The 16,602-nt window shown below is 45.7% G+C and overlaps 1 protein-coding gene across 5 annotated transcripts in view; it reads right to left on the bottom strand.

Moving 5' to 3' along the window:
- BRIP1 (BRCA1 interacting DNA helicase 1) overlaps positions 1 to 16,602 on the bottom strand; it is a 967,251-nt gene that overhangs the window by 384,193 nt on the left and 566,456 nt on the right. For all 5 annotated transcript variants that reach the window (XR_011201660.1, XM_069226443.1, XM_069226446.1 and 2 more), the window contains one exon: positions 2,475 to 2,629. Coding sequence is in view for 4 of the 5 variants with exons in the window: in XM_069226443.1 (XP_069082544.1) it covers positions 2,475 to 2,629 (155 nt within the window). In the remaining variant the exon portion in view is untranslated. The remainder of the gene's footprint in view (positions 1 to 2,474; positions 2,630 to 16,602) is intronic.

Here is a 16,602-nt window from a genome sequence, read left to right as displayed (position 1 = left end):
GATTCCCCATGTTGCATTTCCTGTCACGGGCACTGGGCCTACCCACAAAAGTGGGATACCATTTTTATCGGGAGACTTGGGAGAACACAGAATAGAACAACAAGTATTATTGCCCCTTGTCTTTCTCTACATTTGTTATTTCCAAATGTAAGACAATGTGTAAAAAAAAGACATCTATTTGAAAAAATGCCCTGTAATTCACATGCCTGTATGGGGACCCAGGAATTCAGAGATATGCAAATAACCACTGCTTCTCAACACCTTATCTTGTGCCCATTTAGGAAATACAAAGGTTTCCTGGATACCTATTTTTCACTCTTTATATTTCACCAAATGAATTGCTGTATACCCGGTATACAATGAAAACCCACTGCAAGGTGCAGCTCATTTATTGGCTCTGGGTGCCTAGGGTTCTTGATGAACCTCCAAGCCCTATCTATCCCCACAACCAGAAGAGTCCAGCAGACGTAACAGCATATTGCTTTCAAAACTCTGTCATAACAGGAAAAAGTTATAGACGAAAACGTGGACAGAATAGCTTTTTTTTCCACCTCAATTTCAATATTTATTTACTTTAGCTGTTACTTTCTGTAGGAAAACCTTGAAGGATCTACATAAATGACAACTTGCTGAATTCAGAATTTTGTCTAATATCCAGAAACGTTTAGCTGGGATCCAGCATTGGTTTCACACCCATTTCTGTCACTAACTGGAAGGAGGCTGAAAGCACAAAAAAATAGTAAAAATGGGGCATGCCCCAGTAAAATGCCAAAAATGTGGTTTTCTGATTCAAGTCTGCCTGTTCCTGAGAGCTGGGAAGATGGTGATTTTAGCACCACAGACCCTTTGTTGATGCCATTTTCAGAGAAAAAAAACACATGCTTTCTTCTACCGCCCTTTTTTCCCATTATTAAAAAAAAAAAAAAAAAAAAAAACGAAATTTTTGCTGTATTTTGGCTAATTCTTGGTCTCCTCCAGGGGAGCCCATAAACTCTGGGTACCTCTAGAATCCTTAGGATGCCGGAAAAAAAGGACGCAAATTTGGCATGGGTAGCTTATGTGGACAAGTTATGAGGGCCTAGACGCGAACTACCCCAAATAGCCATAAAAAAAGGCTTGGCACAGGAGGGGGAAAAGGCCTGGCAGCGAAGGGGTTAAAGTCTTATGGCCTTACTATGAGCCAATGCAGCAGTCCGATTGCCACATTACAACCCTGGCGGTCGGACTGCCGAGGAACCGGCAGCTCTGCCAGGATCTTGGATCCCGGCAGTCTGGTGGTGATCCTAATCCACCAGGACAGCGCTGTCCTTGTTCTCTGTCAGCAGTTTCATGGCGGTCGCACCGCAATGAAAAGGCTGGCGGAGAACAAGTGCAGGGGGCCACAGGTGGGGTCCTGCACTGCCCATGCACTTGGCATGGACAGGGCAGGTTCCCCTGGCCAGCACCATCGCAATGTTCACTGACAATGAACACTGCAAGGGTGCTGGTGCACCTTGCAGGTGACAGCATTGCTGCCGACTCGATTACGAGCTGGAGACAATGCTGTAGCCTGTTTCCCGCTAGGCCAGTGGGCAGAAACGTAGGTTTCCGCCTGCCGACCTAGCAGGAAATCCATAATAGCTCCAGTGGGGAGGTCGCTGCGTAGGCAACGGCCACCCTGTCAGGAGTTTGGCAGACAGAGTTTTCCATCTGCCAAACTCATAATGGGGCCCTTAATTTGCCTTGATTCCTTGCAGCAACCCTACATACGTCCATTCTTTCAGAAAAGAGTCTACAATTTACTACCAATAATTCCAACAACAGACCTGTTTGATAAATATCGAACTGTTTGCACATAGTCTTGATCAGATAATAAGTAAAGAGCTGACAGGTCATCTTGGATTTATCCGGGAGAGCAGAGGAGCAGCAAGGCAATGATTATTCCAAGTGGGTGTAATTGGAAGTGATGCAGATGTTCACCAGGCACCAGGGAAGAAAGACTTACCAATTTCTTATATTATCTTGCCAAATTTGTGTGGTAATTTGTACAAAATAATTTCTAAAAGCAAAATCAATTGAGAAAGTCCACTGACCAATGTATTTCCCACTGGTACTCTACTCACATCTGGAACAAATATCAAAACAGTTGCTGGATAACACTGGTACATCTTCTGGTACATCTTCTCCCTTGTGTTCTAAAACTAACAACTAGAGTATATGCTGCTCAGCCTTCAAAAGTTTTTGTTCCTCTCAATGTTGTCAAGAAGATATAGGAGCTCTAGTTCCATGCCAGATTTTCTGGATGATTACCAATATGAAACATGCATTTTATTTAACTAAAGAGGCTGTTCTGTAAATGTGGGATGGATTCAAACTTACTTTGGCTAATCTAGGCATAAAGCGCCTCACCATGCACTATTCCACAACTTCAATACAGGTATTTAAATGGGAGGTAGGGTTATACAATAAATCCATACTTGCCACGCACATCTCACCTGCTGTCTTGTCTGAAAAGAAAATCAAGCACCAGAAAGATACTTTTGAGCACCATCTGTGACTGAGCGCTGATGGTGTGAATCTTCACTGCCTCCTCCTGCCCATGCACCAATGTCACATTCTCTTCCTTTTCAATGACCTTCGCAAGATTTCTCTAGAGAACAGAAATCACACAGAGAGCGTTCAAGGGTGTGGTTCGCCAGAAGTGGTGACAACAATGTTTTGTGAACTATAATAACCACGCAAACTGTGAAACAAATTAGAACTGTTCATGCAAAAATCCAAACCACCATGGACAGTGGCTTACTTCTTATCCCTAACACGTTCACGTGTCAAATGATAACAACACAACTTTCTCTCTTTGAATTCCACATTCTTAGTCCCCGAGATATTACCCATATCTATGGGTCAACTTGCATTTTTACCTTATTCCCTAGCCAGCGCACACCCTCCTCTTCCTAGACCACCTTTCTTCCTTTCCCACTTGTTCTTCATTGTACTTATTCTTAAATTATGTATGCTTTGCAATGCTTCCCTTTCTTGTATACACCTTCCTCCAAACAAACGTGCATTTAGTAATTCATAGGATGTAGAATGACGGATGCTTTCTGATGCATTGCATTTTGTTTGTATCACCTTGTAAATCCTGTCTCATCAAATTCAAAAAAATATCTGAAAACGAAAATGAACAAGAGCAAGCTGCGACATACTTGGTTATCCTTGCTCAACCGAACTTCCTTGTATTGCAAGTGTAACCGACTAGAGGTGCAGGAGCAGCTTGAAGAACCGGTCCACATGAGGTCACATGAAGAAGTAGTCAGGGAGGAAGGTGTTGGAACAATGGCACCCGGAGGAAGGACAGAGAAATGAGCACAGAATTCATAACACAAGGGAGGATAACCAAGAAAGGGGGTCTGAAGAACTTCCAATCTGGATGACAAGCATTTAAATTCTAATTGTCAAACTGTGAAAATGGCACAATGTACAGCACCCGTGAAATGCCCTGACCCAACCCATAAGCAGTCACAGTCCCAAAATGTCTAGGAAAGCTAGAGAAGAGGATGAGGTGGCAACAACAGACAGAACAGATGGACATGGTAATACAATCTGCTGTGTAATCTTATTTAGTAGGGAAAAATTAAAATCCAAATTAGCGACTCAGTTAAAGCAGGATATGAGTTTAGCATTTTCACCTGGATGGTAGAGGGTGCATTTGGAAGCCTGTCAGAAAGATATAAACTTGATATGGCATTATCCTCACATCAGAAAATGCCCATCCGTTGGTTAATGTTCCAAGGAATAATTTGTATTCCAAATTATATGGGCATTTTAATGGATGACTCACTTAGCAGCAGGCAGAAGTGGAATTCCATACTGAGTGCAGAGGTTGCCTGCTGAACCAGGCCCTATGTAATCCACACTTACTTTTGTGTCTTCCATATAAAGGAGCTATACAAACACAAACGATCCAAATAATGGCCGCATAAAATACGGCATGCTAAGCTGTAAAGTACGGAAATATTAATAACATTGGTTTAAAAAAAGGAGTTATGCATAGTAAGTTATCGCATATATGCTCGTTTGGGAAGGAAATGAAGCAAATCCTGTTGGATAAACACCGCGTGGAAGCATTATAGTTTGACTATGCTCTTGAAGCACCCGTCATGGAGCTCTGACCTGCACACACTGACTTTGTGCTAGTCCAGCCCACTTGTTTCCGATACTACTGTCTGTGCCTCTTACCCTGGCCTCAAGGAAGGGGCCAAGACCATGACTCATTTCCACCAGGGGTCTGAGGAATAACTTGAGGCTACATTTGCTCATCCTAGCAGCCATTGTAGATGCATTTCTGCCTTGAATATTAGCAAAACACAAGAAAGAAACACAAAATGTAGATACATTAAACAAAGGACCCCATATTTGTCATCTGTTGTTGGGTCCAGGGAAGTACAACTTCTTTTTCAGTATCTCTGTTTGGCTGCAGGCATTAATCGAACAACTCATCCCTCTTAACCCTGAAGCTCGGGCAGTGCCAGGAAAGATTGCCAACAGGACGTGGCCTTCGGGAGCTCCGTCTCCAAACTAATATCCTTCATCATCCTGCGTCTTGCTGCAGCAGATAGCAACATCCACCAACGGCACTCCACTCTCCTCTTTATTGCCTCCTGGAGAGGGCTGTGCAGGTGAATCAGCAGAGGCGGTCTGCGGGTTTAAACTATGGTGGGCCACGATGGCGCCAAACTGATCACATTTCAGGCTCCCCTGCAACCCCCCCCCCCCACCTCAAGTGCATATCTCTCTCTCTCTAGATATATATATATATATATAAGGACTTCGTTCCAGGACACTAGATTGCAACCAATCCTGGAGCTGCTCTTATACTGTTTTCAGCATGAGAGCAGCTCCAGGATTGGTGGGGGCAGGCTAACCCAGCACTCATTTTGAGGCTGGGAGCCTGTGCCAGCAATCCCCTGGCTGTTTGACAGCCATGGGATTTTTTGGTCTACAGTGCACATATCGGGCTGGCCATAGTTAGACAGCAGGCCAACCAGACATGCACACTGTAAGGGACAGCAGTGTTTCTGCAACTGCAGGATTCAGCCCCGCCCCATTCCCTCACGCTCTACACAGCACGACCGTTAGGGCAAAATAAATGGCATTATTATGCTATTTATTTATTTTTGCCTGCTGAGGGGCCTGCTCCAACATCCTGCCTGCATTGTTATCCTGGAGCAAGGAGAGTTCTCCGGTGGCGACCAAATGGATTCTCCTGTCTGCGACTCCCCTCCAGTGTACAGCAACAGCCTGACAGATCTCCCCTTTCGTGGCGACGTGAGTGGGGGTGCCTGGAGGGGTTTAGAGTAGGAACCTGCTTGGGGATTTACCTGGCCGGCTCCTATATGCGCTGGGCCTTGTGGAGGGCCTGCCGGTGCGGAGATGGGCCATTGTCCGGGAGAGGCCTGCACATAATGATAGGTGCTACGAAGGCGGCCATGAAACCCTGGCCTTCCATCCTGCTGTGATGTGCTGCTGGATTCTAGCTGTGACGGTGAGGAGGCATGGAGTGGGACCTGAGGAAGACTAAGGAGAGGGTCTCGACAAGGCTGGCCTGCTCACCCAATAGCTGAGGGGCTTGCAACAGATTCCCAGGGACCCCAACAGCAGATTGAGCGCGGTGGGGTGATGGCCCCTGCTGAAGGAGTAGAAAGTTTGGACGACGTCCACACCCGGTAGGTATCCCCTCAGGGTAAAAGGCACAGGGGTGCCCTGTTGGTGTGCAGACCTTGGGCCCAACTGGGGACACATTCTGAGTGGTAAAAGAGTCATGGATACCTGCGCATGAGGCCCCTGGGGAGTTGGGGATGGCATGGCAGGTTCCGGCAAATTGTGGTCTTAGATGATGGCACTATGGACTCTGTCGCTGCGGAGACTTCACAGGTGCCTGAGACGCTAATAGAGGGGGCCTTCACTCAATGCAGAGGCCTCAGATACTTCTGCCAGATGTAGTGGCATCGTCACTGCGCCTCTTTAAAGGATGTGTGTAATGTTACTGCCTGCATGGGTGGGGCTCCCTGCTGTTTATGCACCCCCTCGGGGTGGGTGGTTCTTGATTACTGCAGTTGCCTGGATGTTGGATCGAGGGGGTGGGGGTTTACCCTTTTTACTACAGGGGGTGTCATCGGTAAGGTTTCATAACTGCTCTTAGTAGTGAATGTTGAGATACTGCACATTATCCGCATCCTCCTGAGACTGTTCGAGCTTCCTGGGGGGCGGGAGTTGGCTCTCCAGTGAATGTGTTCTGTTCAGAGCTTTTCTTATATCCTTGTAAATGCACAGAGGTTTATGATGTATCAGAGGGGCAGAGGGGTGTCTTCCACACATTGAGTTGACACTCACTGTTGTCATGGGGGTAGGGTTGTGACAGTGTACGTCCGGACACATTGGTTCTTTTGGACTTCTATGATACTGAGATTTAATTCCACTTGTTCAGGGTGGTGGGGCTTTATTGGTTATGAGTTCTGTTTTGATGACCTGCAGGTCATTGCCATGCATGGGGAGGATGCCTCGATATCCATGCACACCTTAAGCAACGATGAGTTAGGCTGGCATCTCCTGCAATGTATATGCGTCGGGCTCTTATAAGAAACGGTGTAGGATTCCCTCCTTTCTTAAGAGGTAAGCTACTGATATTGCCTGCTTACAGGAGACTCATGTCTTGGATGTGGAGGCTACCAATTTCGCCAGGAAATGGAGGGATCAAGTCTACTATGCTAACTATTGAACTTTCTCAAGGGGTAACCTTATTTAGATAGCACAGGGGATCCCTTTGCTCTTTCATACATGGAGGCGGATATAGAGGTTTGTTACCTGCTGATTCAGGGCAGACTTGTTGGGTGGACATCGTCATTGTTAATACTTATGGACGCAACACTGACAATGGGCACTTTTGTCCAAAAGTGCGGGATGTCCTTTCACCAGCATTGGACTGCCGAGCCCAATTAGCTGGTGACTTTACTTGGATTGTAGATGGAGATGTTGATAGGCACACCTCATGCCTTACACCAAGTCTAAGTTGACTTCCTCATTCCAGGAGGTTATTGCTGACTTGGGGCTCTGCGAAACATGGAGGGCTCTTCATCCTGCCTCGAGGGAATTGACCTGCTATTTCCCAACACATAATACCTATTGTAGACTGGATCATATTTTGCTGTGTGTCATTGGGAAGGGGGGTCCTCACAGTGGCACATTTGTTTTGCTACTTGTCCGATCACGCCCTTGTCTGTTGTTAGATTAGATTGGGGAGCAGTACTCAGTCGCCTTTGACCTGGAGGCTCCCCCTGAGATCCTGTAAGATGTAGAGGGCAGGGAGATGGTGACGGACATGCTGGCGGATTTCTTTGAGATAAACTGGTCCTCGGAATGTCATCTGTCCACTGAATGGGAGGCAACAAAGGCTGTGATCCAGGGGCATTGCGCTGGCCTCACTTTCGGGGTCAGGAGCACTCACCAGGCCAAACTCACTCGGAGAGAAGATGAATTAGTGAGTATGCAGCAACCTCCTCTGGAAGACGTGGTAGGGAGTCTGGGAGAGTTATTGGTTTCACAGCGGGTTGCAAAAGGGAGGGACAGGCAGGAGAAATACACCCTCAAATCCTATCGCCAACTTCTCCATAGGGAGGATGAACGATCTGGAAGGTTATTAGCTTGGAGCTTCAAGCAGGAAACTCCCCTCTCTCTCATATTCCATCTTAAATCCCCCAAGACCCGGAGGTCTTCAAGCAGGGGCATGTAGTGAATATCTTCAAATCTCACCTGGAGCAGGTGTATTGTAGTTCACATTCTCCTGATCCAGACCGCATTGCTTCATTTTTGGCCCCTTTGCAGCTACCACAGCTGGGGGAGTATTTTGTCCAGGATCTTGAGGTGGATCGCACCTTGGAAGAGACCCGGATGGCACTTCAGCAATTGCCAAGGGGAAAGCTCCGGACAGCGATGGCTTCCCTCCAGAAATTTACCAAGCTTTCTCCCCCACTCTTATTCATCACTTACTGGAGGTCTATTTGGAAGCCAGAGACTCTAGTATACTCACCCAGTCAATACAGGAAGGTTGTATTTCTATGATGCTTGAGCCTGGTTCTGATGGCCCAGACCCCTCATCATATAGCTCGTTCACAGTGATTACTACAGATATAAAAGAGCTTCAGAAGGGGGTTGTCCCTCTGGTTACTTGTAGTGAGTTGACAATTAACACATGAGGACCAATGTGGGTTCATTCCCGGTTGTAACACTACTATGAATTTACGGTGGCTAATGCATGCCTTGCATGAAGTGAAGGGAGAGGGAGGAGGAACCTGCCATTGTCTCCACTGATGTTGCAAAGGCCTTTGATGTGGTCGTCTGGCAGTACTTCATGCGGGTGTTAGAAGCAATGGATTTTGGCCTGCACTTTCGTGTAAGATATGTTTTGATTGCCTGGGTGGCAGGGGCATACGCCAAGTTTGTCCACTATTGCTGCTCCTTTTCGCTATTGCCTGGAGCTACTGGCCATTCAGATCCCACAGGATATGTCTAGATGGGGGATCAGGGTGGGGGAATTCTAATCACCTGGAATCCCTATATGCTGATGACACCCATTTTAATCTCTCAGCCCCTAGACATTCCAACTCACTCCTGTTGGGCCAACACAACACTTCTGGGGAGCTTTCAGGCCCTAGGATTAACCACAAGAAATGTTTAGTGTTTCATTTAGGGGTGCTTGTCACCTGTAACCCAGAATCTTTGCCAAAGTTGCCTCTCTGTTGGGAGACTGATAGGTTCCACTACTTGGGGGTGATGGTGGCCCACACAAAACAGAAACGCCTACAATATGATATTGGGAGGGTCACTTAGGGCCTCCGGTCCTGCGTTCAATCCTGGAACTCCTGCCCTCTTCCCCTCAAAGGTCGGGAGGCCATCTGAAAGATATTTTTTTGCCACGATGTCTGTATTCCAGACAACGCTTGTTTGACACTCTTCCTGGGCTTGTTTAGGAGATTGCATTCCCTCCTTACTTCGCTGACCTGGCTCAGGGGGCATAGTAGAGGGCAAGGGAATTGCTGTTCCTGCCGCTAGAAGAGGGGGGCAGGTGCCTCCCAATTTGGAGCAATATTACCTGGCCTCCCAGACCCAACACGCTGTGCATTGGTTTACAGAGGGGGCAACTGGAAGAAGTCACTTTTGCAGGGCACGACAAAGGGCGGGTGCTGATAGGACACCATACCTCATTGAACACACAGCTTCCTTGTGGGAGCAGGCCGTCAAAGTGGTTTTGAAGAAGGGATTCTTTGCCAGGGAATTTGTTTTCTGGGGCTTACCAGCATTCCGGGTAAGCGCATATTCCATGGATGTGTGTGCCTTGCAGGAGGGGGACTGTGGGATGCTTGGGGACTTATACCCCATTGAAGAGGTTATTACATTTGACGTGGCGCAGGGTAGTATTCACCTACGACCAGAGCAGTTTCCCACTGATCCATGCACGTCACTTGCAATTTGGGGATTGGGGGAACTGGACAGGGGGAGGGTCACCACTTGGTAACTCCCCTTTACAAATAAATGTCAGCTGATCAGTCACGCACTTCATTCCCTGCACGTGCGGCATGGGATAGTGACCTAGGGATACACATCGAAGATGTACAATGGGTGAGAATGTGTGCGTTGGTAAAGTCTATTTAGAGTAATGCCAGATTCAAACTCACTTACTTTCACTTTCTAAACCACCCGTAAGTAACGCATGTAACGTCAGTGCTCTTATATAAAAATGAATCTCACTAGACCAGTCAGCTGTCCCACATGACAGAGCCCCGCAGATTCCTTTTCACATATGGCGTGGACTTGCCTGCCTCTGCAGACATTCTGGATGAGTGTGGTGGCTCGGGCGAGGCAGTGCTGCAGATACCCTTTCCTGCAGACCCCACCGTTTGCCTGTTAAGTTACATCCGTAGGAGAAAAGGCCAGAACATGGCATTTAAGTTTTTGCATCTGTTGCTGCTACTGGCTAAACGCCAGCTCACCTGAATGGGTCAGACGGGTCCCAGCTTGGACTGCTGGGTGGATGATGTATCTGAATGAGTGGGAGAAGAGGAGTCACAGCTTACGCAGTGCAGGAATGATAAGGTGGGAGACGACCTGTGGGTGTGGGCAGAACTCCTGGCTAGTTTTCTGAACCCTGGGGACTCCCGAATGCACCCCTCAGCAGATGAGGTGAATTCTGCAGTCTCTGCTCATGATGGATTGTTTTTACAGGGAATAGTGCACTACTGACAGTGCTGCAGTCACATAGGCTCCACTTCCTGCAGTTGTGAAGGAGATCCATTTTAGTATGTTACGGTACAGATTTGCTTACTTAATACCGCCTTGTTCTCTCTGTGACATGGTTGATGATGGCTACTGTTGACATGTTCGTCCCCTTTGTATTGTGACACTGAACGAAACCAATAAAGAATGTTTAAAAAAAACCGAGACTCGCTTTGCATTTTGAAACAGACACCAACTCAGCTTACTTTGATACCTAGAGTGCTTGTAAAACATGCATAAAGCACGTGGGATTAGCTATCAGAGATGCAGCAGGTGCAATGCACTGGTGCCCAGAGGTGGGAGGGGGCCCAACTACAATACACACTTGAGCCCTAAGAGGGCCCCTACTACCATAAGCTCGGGAGTTCTGAAGATGAATGAGCATTAAAAGCGCCTTTAAATTTTGTTTTTATCTTGTCACATTTGCTGTACATTTAAAGACAGATGTCAACTGTCATTCTAGCCTTTTCTTAACACGGAAACTGGTGTTTACTTTCCTTTCTCATACTGCAAAGATTGAGGATTTTGTAAAGTCAACTGTGTGACAATCTTGCTGGTGTGAAAGGAAAGGCTGTAGGATGTTGTTTTATTTCAACACACCAACTTTCAAATACATATAAATGAACTATACAAACATTTCCAAATAAATGAACAGGAAAGAATGAGGCACTTTTTTCTAATTCCGAAGTGTAATGAAAACAAAGATTTTATTCACAACAAATCAAGACGATTTACTTGGTGAAGCGCAACAAATATTTGCTAAACCCACTTAACGTACATTATTGTTTGGGCGCTACATACTTTTATCAGCAAAACTGTATGTCTATGCAAACATAGTGGTAATTTCAATGGAAAACATGCCGTCTGTAAATGAGTGTGCTACCACACTGTGCTTTAGTGAGGGTAGCTTACACTGCTACCAAATTCTGCACACTGTGTGTCTTTACACACAGGCCTGGCCAGCTGCTGCAGATGGTCTCCATGTTCTGTGCATTCTAGGGAGTGTTGGATTGTGTCTGGCCAGATAATTATGTGTTCTATCGGTGTGAGGGAAATGTGTACTCCTTCCCAATGCTGTACCTGTTCTGTGTGTGCATGTGAATCAAGCTTGCATTCATACACCCCAGTGATGTTCCTTACACCCTATTACCTAATCTGAAATGCTGCTTATTTGATCTAACGGGGTTTGCCTTGTGCCACTTGTTCCATGTCCACATTTGTTATATATCGTTGAAGGGAGCTTCCGTTAGCTGGAACTGCAGTACTATAGTTGTTCCATGTCTTTGAAGGAACGTTGCATTGGTTCTGCAGTACCACAGTTGTCCCATGCCTTTCAGGGAAAATTGTGATGCTTTTGTCCAGTGCTGTATGTCTTATGCTGATGCTCTCTCTGCTCTATCTATAACTATATGTTTTAGGTCTGACCGAAAGACTGATTCTGTCTCACCAGCCTGATGTTTTCTAAAAAGTAATACATATGTTTGCTTAGAGAAAATGAGTTTGTGTAAGCCCACTTCAGTTATTCAGCAGACAGAGGGCCATTCATATACTGGTTCAGCCCATGAGAACATCATACATACAACTGTGCAGTGGATTAGCCCTCTTCAGCCACTGGTTTTGTTGTCAATGATTTGATATGCCTAGTAGACAAGTGCTGGTCTTTAGGAGGTCAGGTAGTCTGAGTAACAGAATTTTGTCTGCTTACTCTGCATTACTCTGCATCCAGAGAACTCCGATCTAAGGAGATATTTCCTTTGTTCGTGCCCCAGCTATTCACCTGCAACTGCATATTAGTAGTAACTGAGCAATGAGAGTTACAGCAGGACTGCTACTGGGCCCAACCTTCTTATACAGAGCACCCAGTATCACTGCTGCAAACTTCAAAGCCATCCAACCATCTTCAAAAAACATTCTGCATAGTCTATCATTTTTTATTGTTCCAGGATAACAGACCAGTTTGAAGTTTTGCTTTTTAACTTTTTTATGAAAGCATGTGCCCCCCACATTTAGTTGCCATGTTTTTATTTATTTTCTTTAGCTTTTTGTCTCTTTATTTATATTGATGTGGTTGCACTACAAATAAAACTACCACATTGGTTTTTAGAAGTCAAGTGGGACTTCTATTTGATACCAAGACTCTTCCCTGCCAAAGTCCACAAAGACCAGACTCACTTACTCTGCAGTGCTGGTTCAAGTGTGGCTAATGGGAGATTAAAAAGACTCTGGAGAGCCCGAATTTACATTTCTCACCATCTGTGACAACTGGAGGGTCGTGTGACCCCCCCCAACACTTGAAACCCTCAAAACCTAAGTCAAGTCCCTAAGGTCTGAATCCATTCCGGCCAGGCACTCAACTCCATCTCGGACAACACTTGTCCCAAATTCTGCCAACTTACTGTCACAACAGTCGGATCTGTCATAAAAAATAATAACATAAATGTTGTTTGTCTTTATCATTCATAGAACTGAGAGTGTCAAATTACTTTTATAATGACCCAGACATAACATCTTATGAGACACCCAGTCATCCAGAAACATCGCTAGATAATTTAACAAAGAGGTGTAGTCCAAACTGACATGCCCTCAGCTCCCATTTTCTTAAGGCTATGTCTAGGACACTTTCTCTGGCATCTGTAACCTACGTACCACATTCTTGAAATTTTGATAATATTTAGAATTTATGACCCACCACTCGACCCCTTAGGCAGAGACGGCAAGATACCGTCCAAGATAATCTTGACCATTGCCAGCACTCGGAGAAGATGATGCATCTTGCCTGACACTGATAAGAGCCAAATACCTCAGGGGAAGGCTTATACTGAAGAGCGTGTTCCTTTTCGCAGGGAACACTTCCTCCACAGCTCTTCCGATAACGACTGCCTGAGCTGTTAACAACATATGCGGTGCACTGCTCCCCCCTAAGAAACTCCAGACTGCAAGTTACTCTACCACGTGCTCTCCTGGGGTAGCGCATAGAAGTAGATTTTAGGGTGTAGACCTTTTGCTGACATTTTAAGCATGTGAGAAATGTTTATTTCATTTTAGTTATTTACAGCGTGACTTCTTGCTGTTTTTAAGATATCTTGTGTGATTATTTTAGATCACTCTAGAGATGTACTAACGAACAGGTCTGCCCGGTTGTAATACTTTCAGATAAAAGTGTCTGTTCTTCCCAGTACTGCGTGTGTGATACTATGAAGAACAAAACATGTTTACTTTTACCATGATGCCCCTGATCCCTTTCCAGGGACAGGTAGTAACCCAAAAGCAATGACTTCACTTCAACTATGTATTGGGTGGGGTTCTGCAAGATTGCAATAACCTGTGTTTCACATTCACCTTTGGTGCACTGAACTAAGTATACCTGAGTCACCCATGGGTGGGAATGCAAAACTTGTAGAACTACGCCAGAGTCGTAGTTTGCACACTCTTATTGAGTCCTGCTTAGTCTGGATGCAAGATTGTTTTCCATGCTTGCTATAAACTTAAACAGAAAACGCAGGACTCTCTAGAGCCCAATGCTAGAACTCTTGCCATCTGTAACAACTGGAGAGTGTGTATCCTCCAAACTCTAGTCACCAGTTACCAATGCTGGAGTCAGGCATTTGGAACAGCACCATCATGTCCACTATGCACATGACCTGCATACTGGCAAGAGGATGTGACACTAGGAGAATAATTGTCAGAAATACCTGCATTTGTGGAGATTGAGGAGTGTCTCCAGGAATCCTCATTTTGGGTATGCTGTGGATGAAGAAGAGATTTTGGCACATTTCTACTGAACCTTAGCTTGCCAAGCAATTGGATTTTTGCCTGGTTTATATTGGCATTCACAAACAATGTTTTTCATTGGACCAACTAGTCACCCAGATACGGGTATACATGCATACTCTTGCAGCAGAGCGACAGTCACAACCACTGTGGTGACTTGATTCTAAATGTCACTTAGCACTTGATGTCGAGAATCACTATGAAGTCAAATTCCTTTAGCTATGGCATGACCTCCTGTAGAAAAAGTATGCTGTGGTTCTTTGTGAGACAGGGCAGGGCACCTCTTCTACGGCTCAAGAAAATAATAGTGGTGGTGCTGCAGTGCCAACATTGACTTATAGGTTTTAGTGGCCTGTACAATTTTCCACAAACCCTCATCAATCTTGGGGCTGAACAAATGTTCCCAACCAGACAGCAGCCTCAGCAACAGCATTTGGGATTCTGGGAAAAAGCCAGAATGTCAGAGCTACACAGGGTTACACAGAAGATGCATATTGTTGAGCTGATGGCTGGCTAACAGTAGATGGCTGGCTGACAGTGTCTGCTGCATCTAATTGCAGATGGATTTGTCATTTTCTACTATCTCTGTTCTTCTGACTTGAACATTTTGGAGGTGTTTTGGAATATTTTCCATCTCTTCCTGTTAGACCCGTCAACCATAGCATGGTCTTACCTCAAACTTTTTGCCCGCTTACCTCCTGTTTCTGCTGAATCTTTTTGTTGGCCTTAGGACTCTGAGCGCTTTACCACTGCTGACCAGTGCTAAAGTGCATATGCTTCTCCCCTAAATATGCTAACACAGGTGTATACACAACTGGCATATTTAATTAAATTGTAAGTCCCTTGTAAAGCGGTATACCATATACTGAGGGCCTATAAATTAAATGCTATTAGTTAGCATGCAACACTGATTGTGCCACCCAATTCAGTAGCTCTTTGAATATGTCTCAGGCCTGCCACTGCAGAGTCTGTGTGTTCAGTTTTACTGCCACTTCGACCTGGCACTTAAAACTCTTTGCCAAGCCTTAAACTCCACTTTTATTACACATAGGTCACTCCTAAGGTAGGTCCCAGGTAGCCTATAGGTCAGGGTGCTATGTAAGTAAAAGGTAGGACATGTACCTTAAAGTTTTGCAAATCCTGGTTGTGAAAAACACCTATATTTGTTTTTGACTACTGTGAGGCCTACTCCTCTCATCAGTTAACATTGGGAATTCCTTAATCCGCTTTTAGGCTGTAATTCCTGATTTGGAAAGTAGTAGCTGATTCATGTTTCATATCTTTGGAATAGTAATGATAAATCCTCTTTACTGGTAAAATCGGATTTAAGGAACAGGTTATTTACCTTCGGTAATGCATTATCTGGTAGAGACTATATCTAGCTACAGATTCCTTGCCTTTGAATTTCCCCAAGCTTTAGACTGGATCCGGAAACATTTGCTTGAGCAATACTCCTGCGCATGTCATCGGGTGGCTCCGTTCGGTTCCACAAGGCAGCGCCGAATAAGACATCGTGGTCACCTATCTAGGCACCACCCAGTCGTGAGGACATCAGTTACTTTGCTTTCGTGACTTTCCACACAAGGAGCGCAGAGCCATGAAATAAACTGGTGCATTTGTGTGTCCAAACTAGGGCCCTGAAAGGGATCCCCTTAACCCTAGCAAATGAGTCCACAGAGTGAGGTGGCATGGGTGGGTGCAAGGAATCTGCAGTTAGATGTAGTCTCTACCAGCCAATGCATACCTTTAGAATAGATACTCAAGCCATAACCTCCTGGCGGTGGGCTGAGGACAAATTGTCCTCAAACTGAAAAGTCCTGCAGGACCGAACAGGCAAAATGCCCATCTCTACAGACCCAATTGTCCAGGTAGTAGTGCTTTGCAAACATATGCAGGGATGCCCGCATTGCTGCCTGACAAATGTCCAGGACCGGGATTCCATGAGCTAATGACATGGTCATAGCTTTTCCCTTGGTGTAATGAGCCCATAAGCCCTTGGGAGGCAGCTTCTTAATCAGGGTGTAGATTTTTATACAGAGAATGACCCAGCACAAAATGTCTTGCTTCTGTACTGCCCGACCTTTCTTTGCTCCCACAAAGAGTTGGTCATCCACCGGATCTCTTTTGTACGGTCAAGGTAGAACGACAATGCTCTTTTTGGGTCCAGCCGGTGGAGTCGCTCGTGTTCCTTAGAGGGATGCAGGGGAGCAAAGCAGGGGGCAGGGTGACAGTCTGTCCCAAATGAAATGGGGTCACCATCTTTGGGCCGTTCGTAATCCATCACTACGGGTCTTTTACAGTTTCCTCCAAGATCTGGACCATGTTGGAGAGATTTCCCTGATGCAGTGCCCACTGGAACTTCAGGTCCCCCTTCAGTGCCCGCATATGCCATCTGGCATGATTTAACAGCAGGATGAAGGAGCCCATGATGCCCAGCAGCCTCAGAGTCGGTCTCACTAAAACCCAGGGTAAAGGCCAAAACATCGGTATCATAACATGAATTTCCTGGACTCGCTGTCAGGA

The sequence above is a fragment of the Pleurodeles waltl genome, chromosome 3_1 (assembly GCF_031143425.1).
Source record: "Pleurodeles waltl isolate 20211129_DDA chromosome 3_1, aPleWal1.hap1.20221129, whole genome shotgun sequence".
In the NCBI taxonomy this organism is placed as follows: domain Eukaryota; kingdom Metazoa; phylum Chordata; class Amphibia; order Caudata; family Salamandridae; genus Pleurodeles; species Pleurodeles waltl.
Note: the sequence above shows the minus strand (reverse complement) of the source record. Positions and strands in the feature narration are given on the sequence as shown.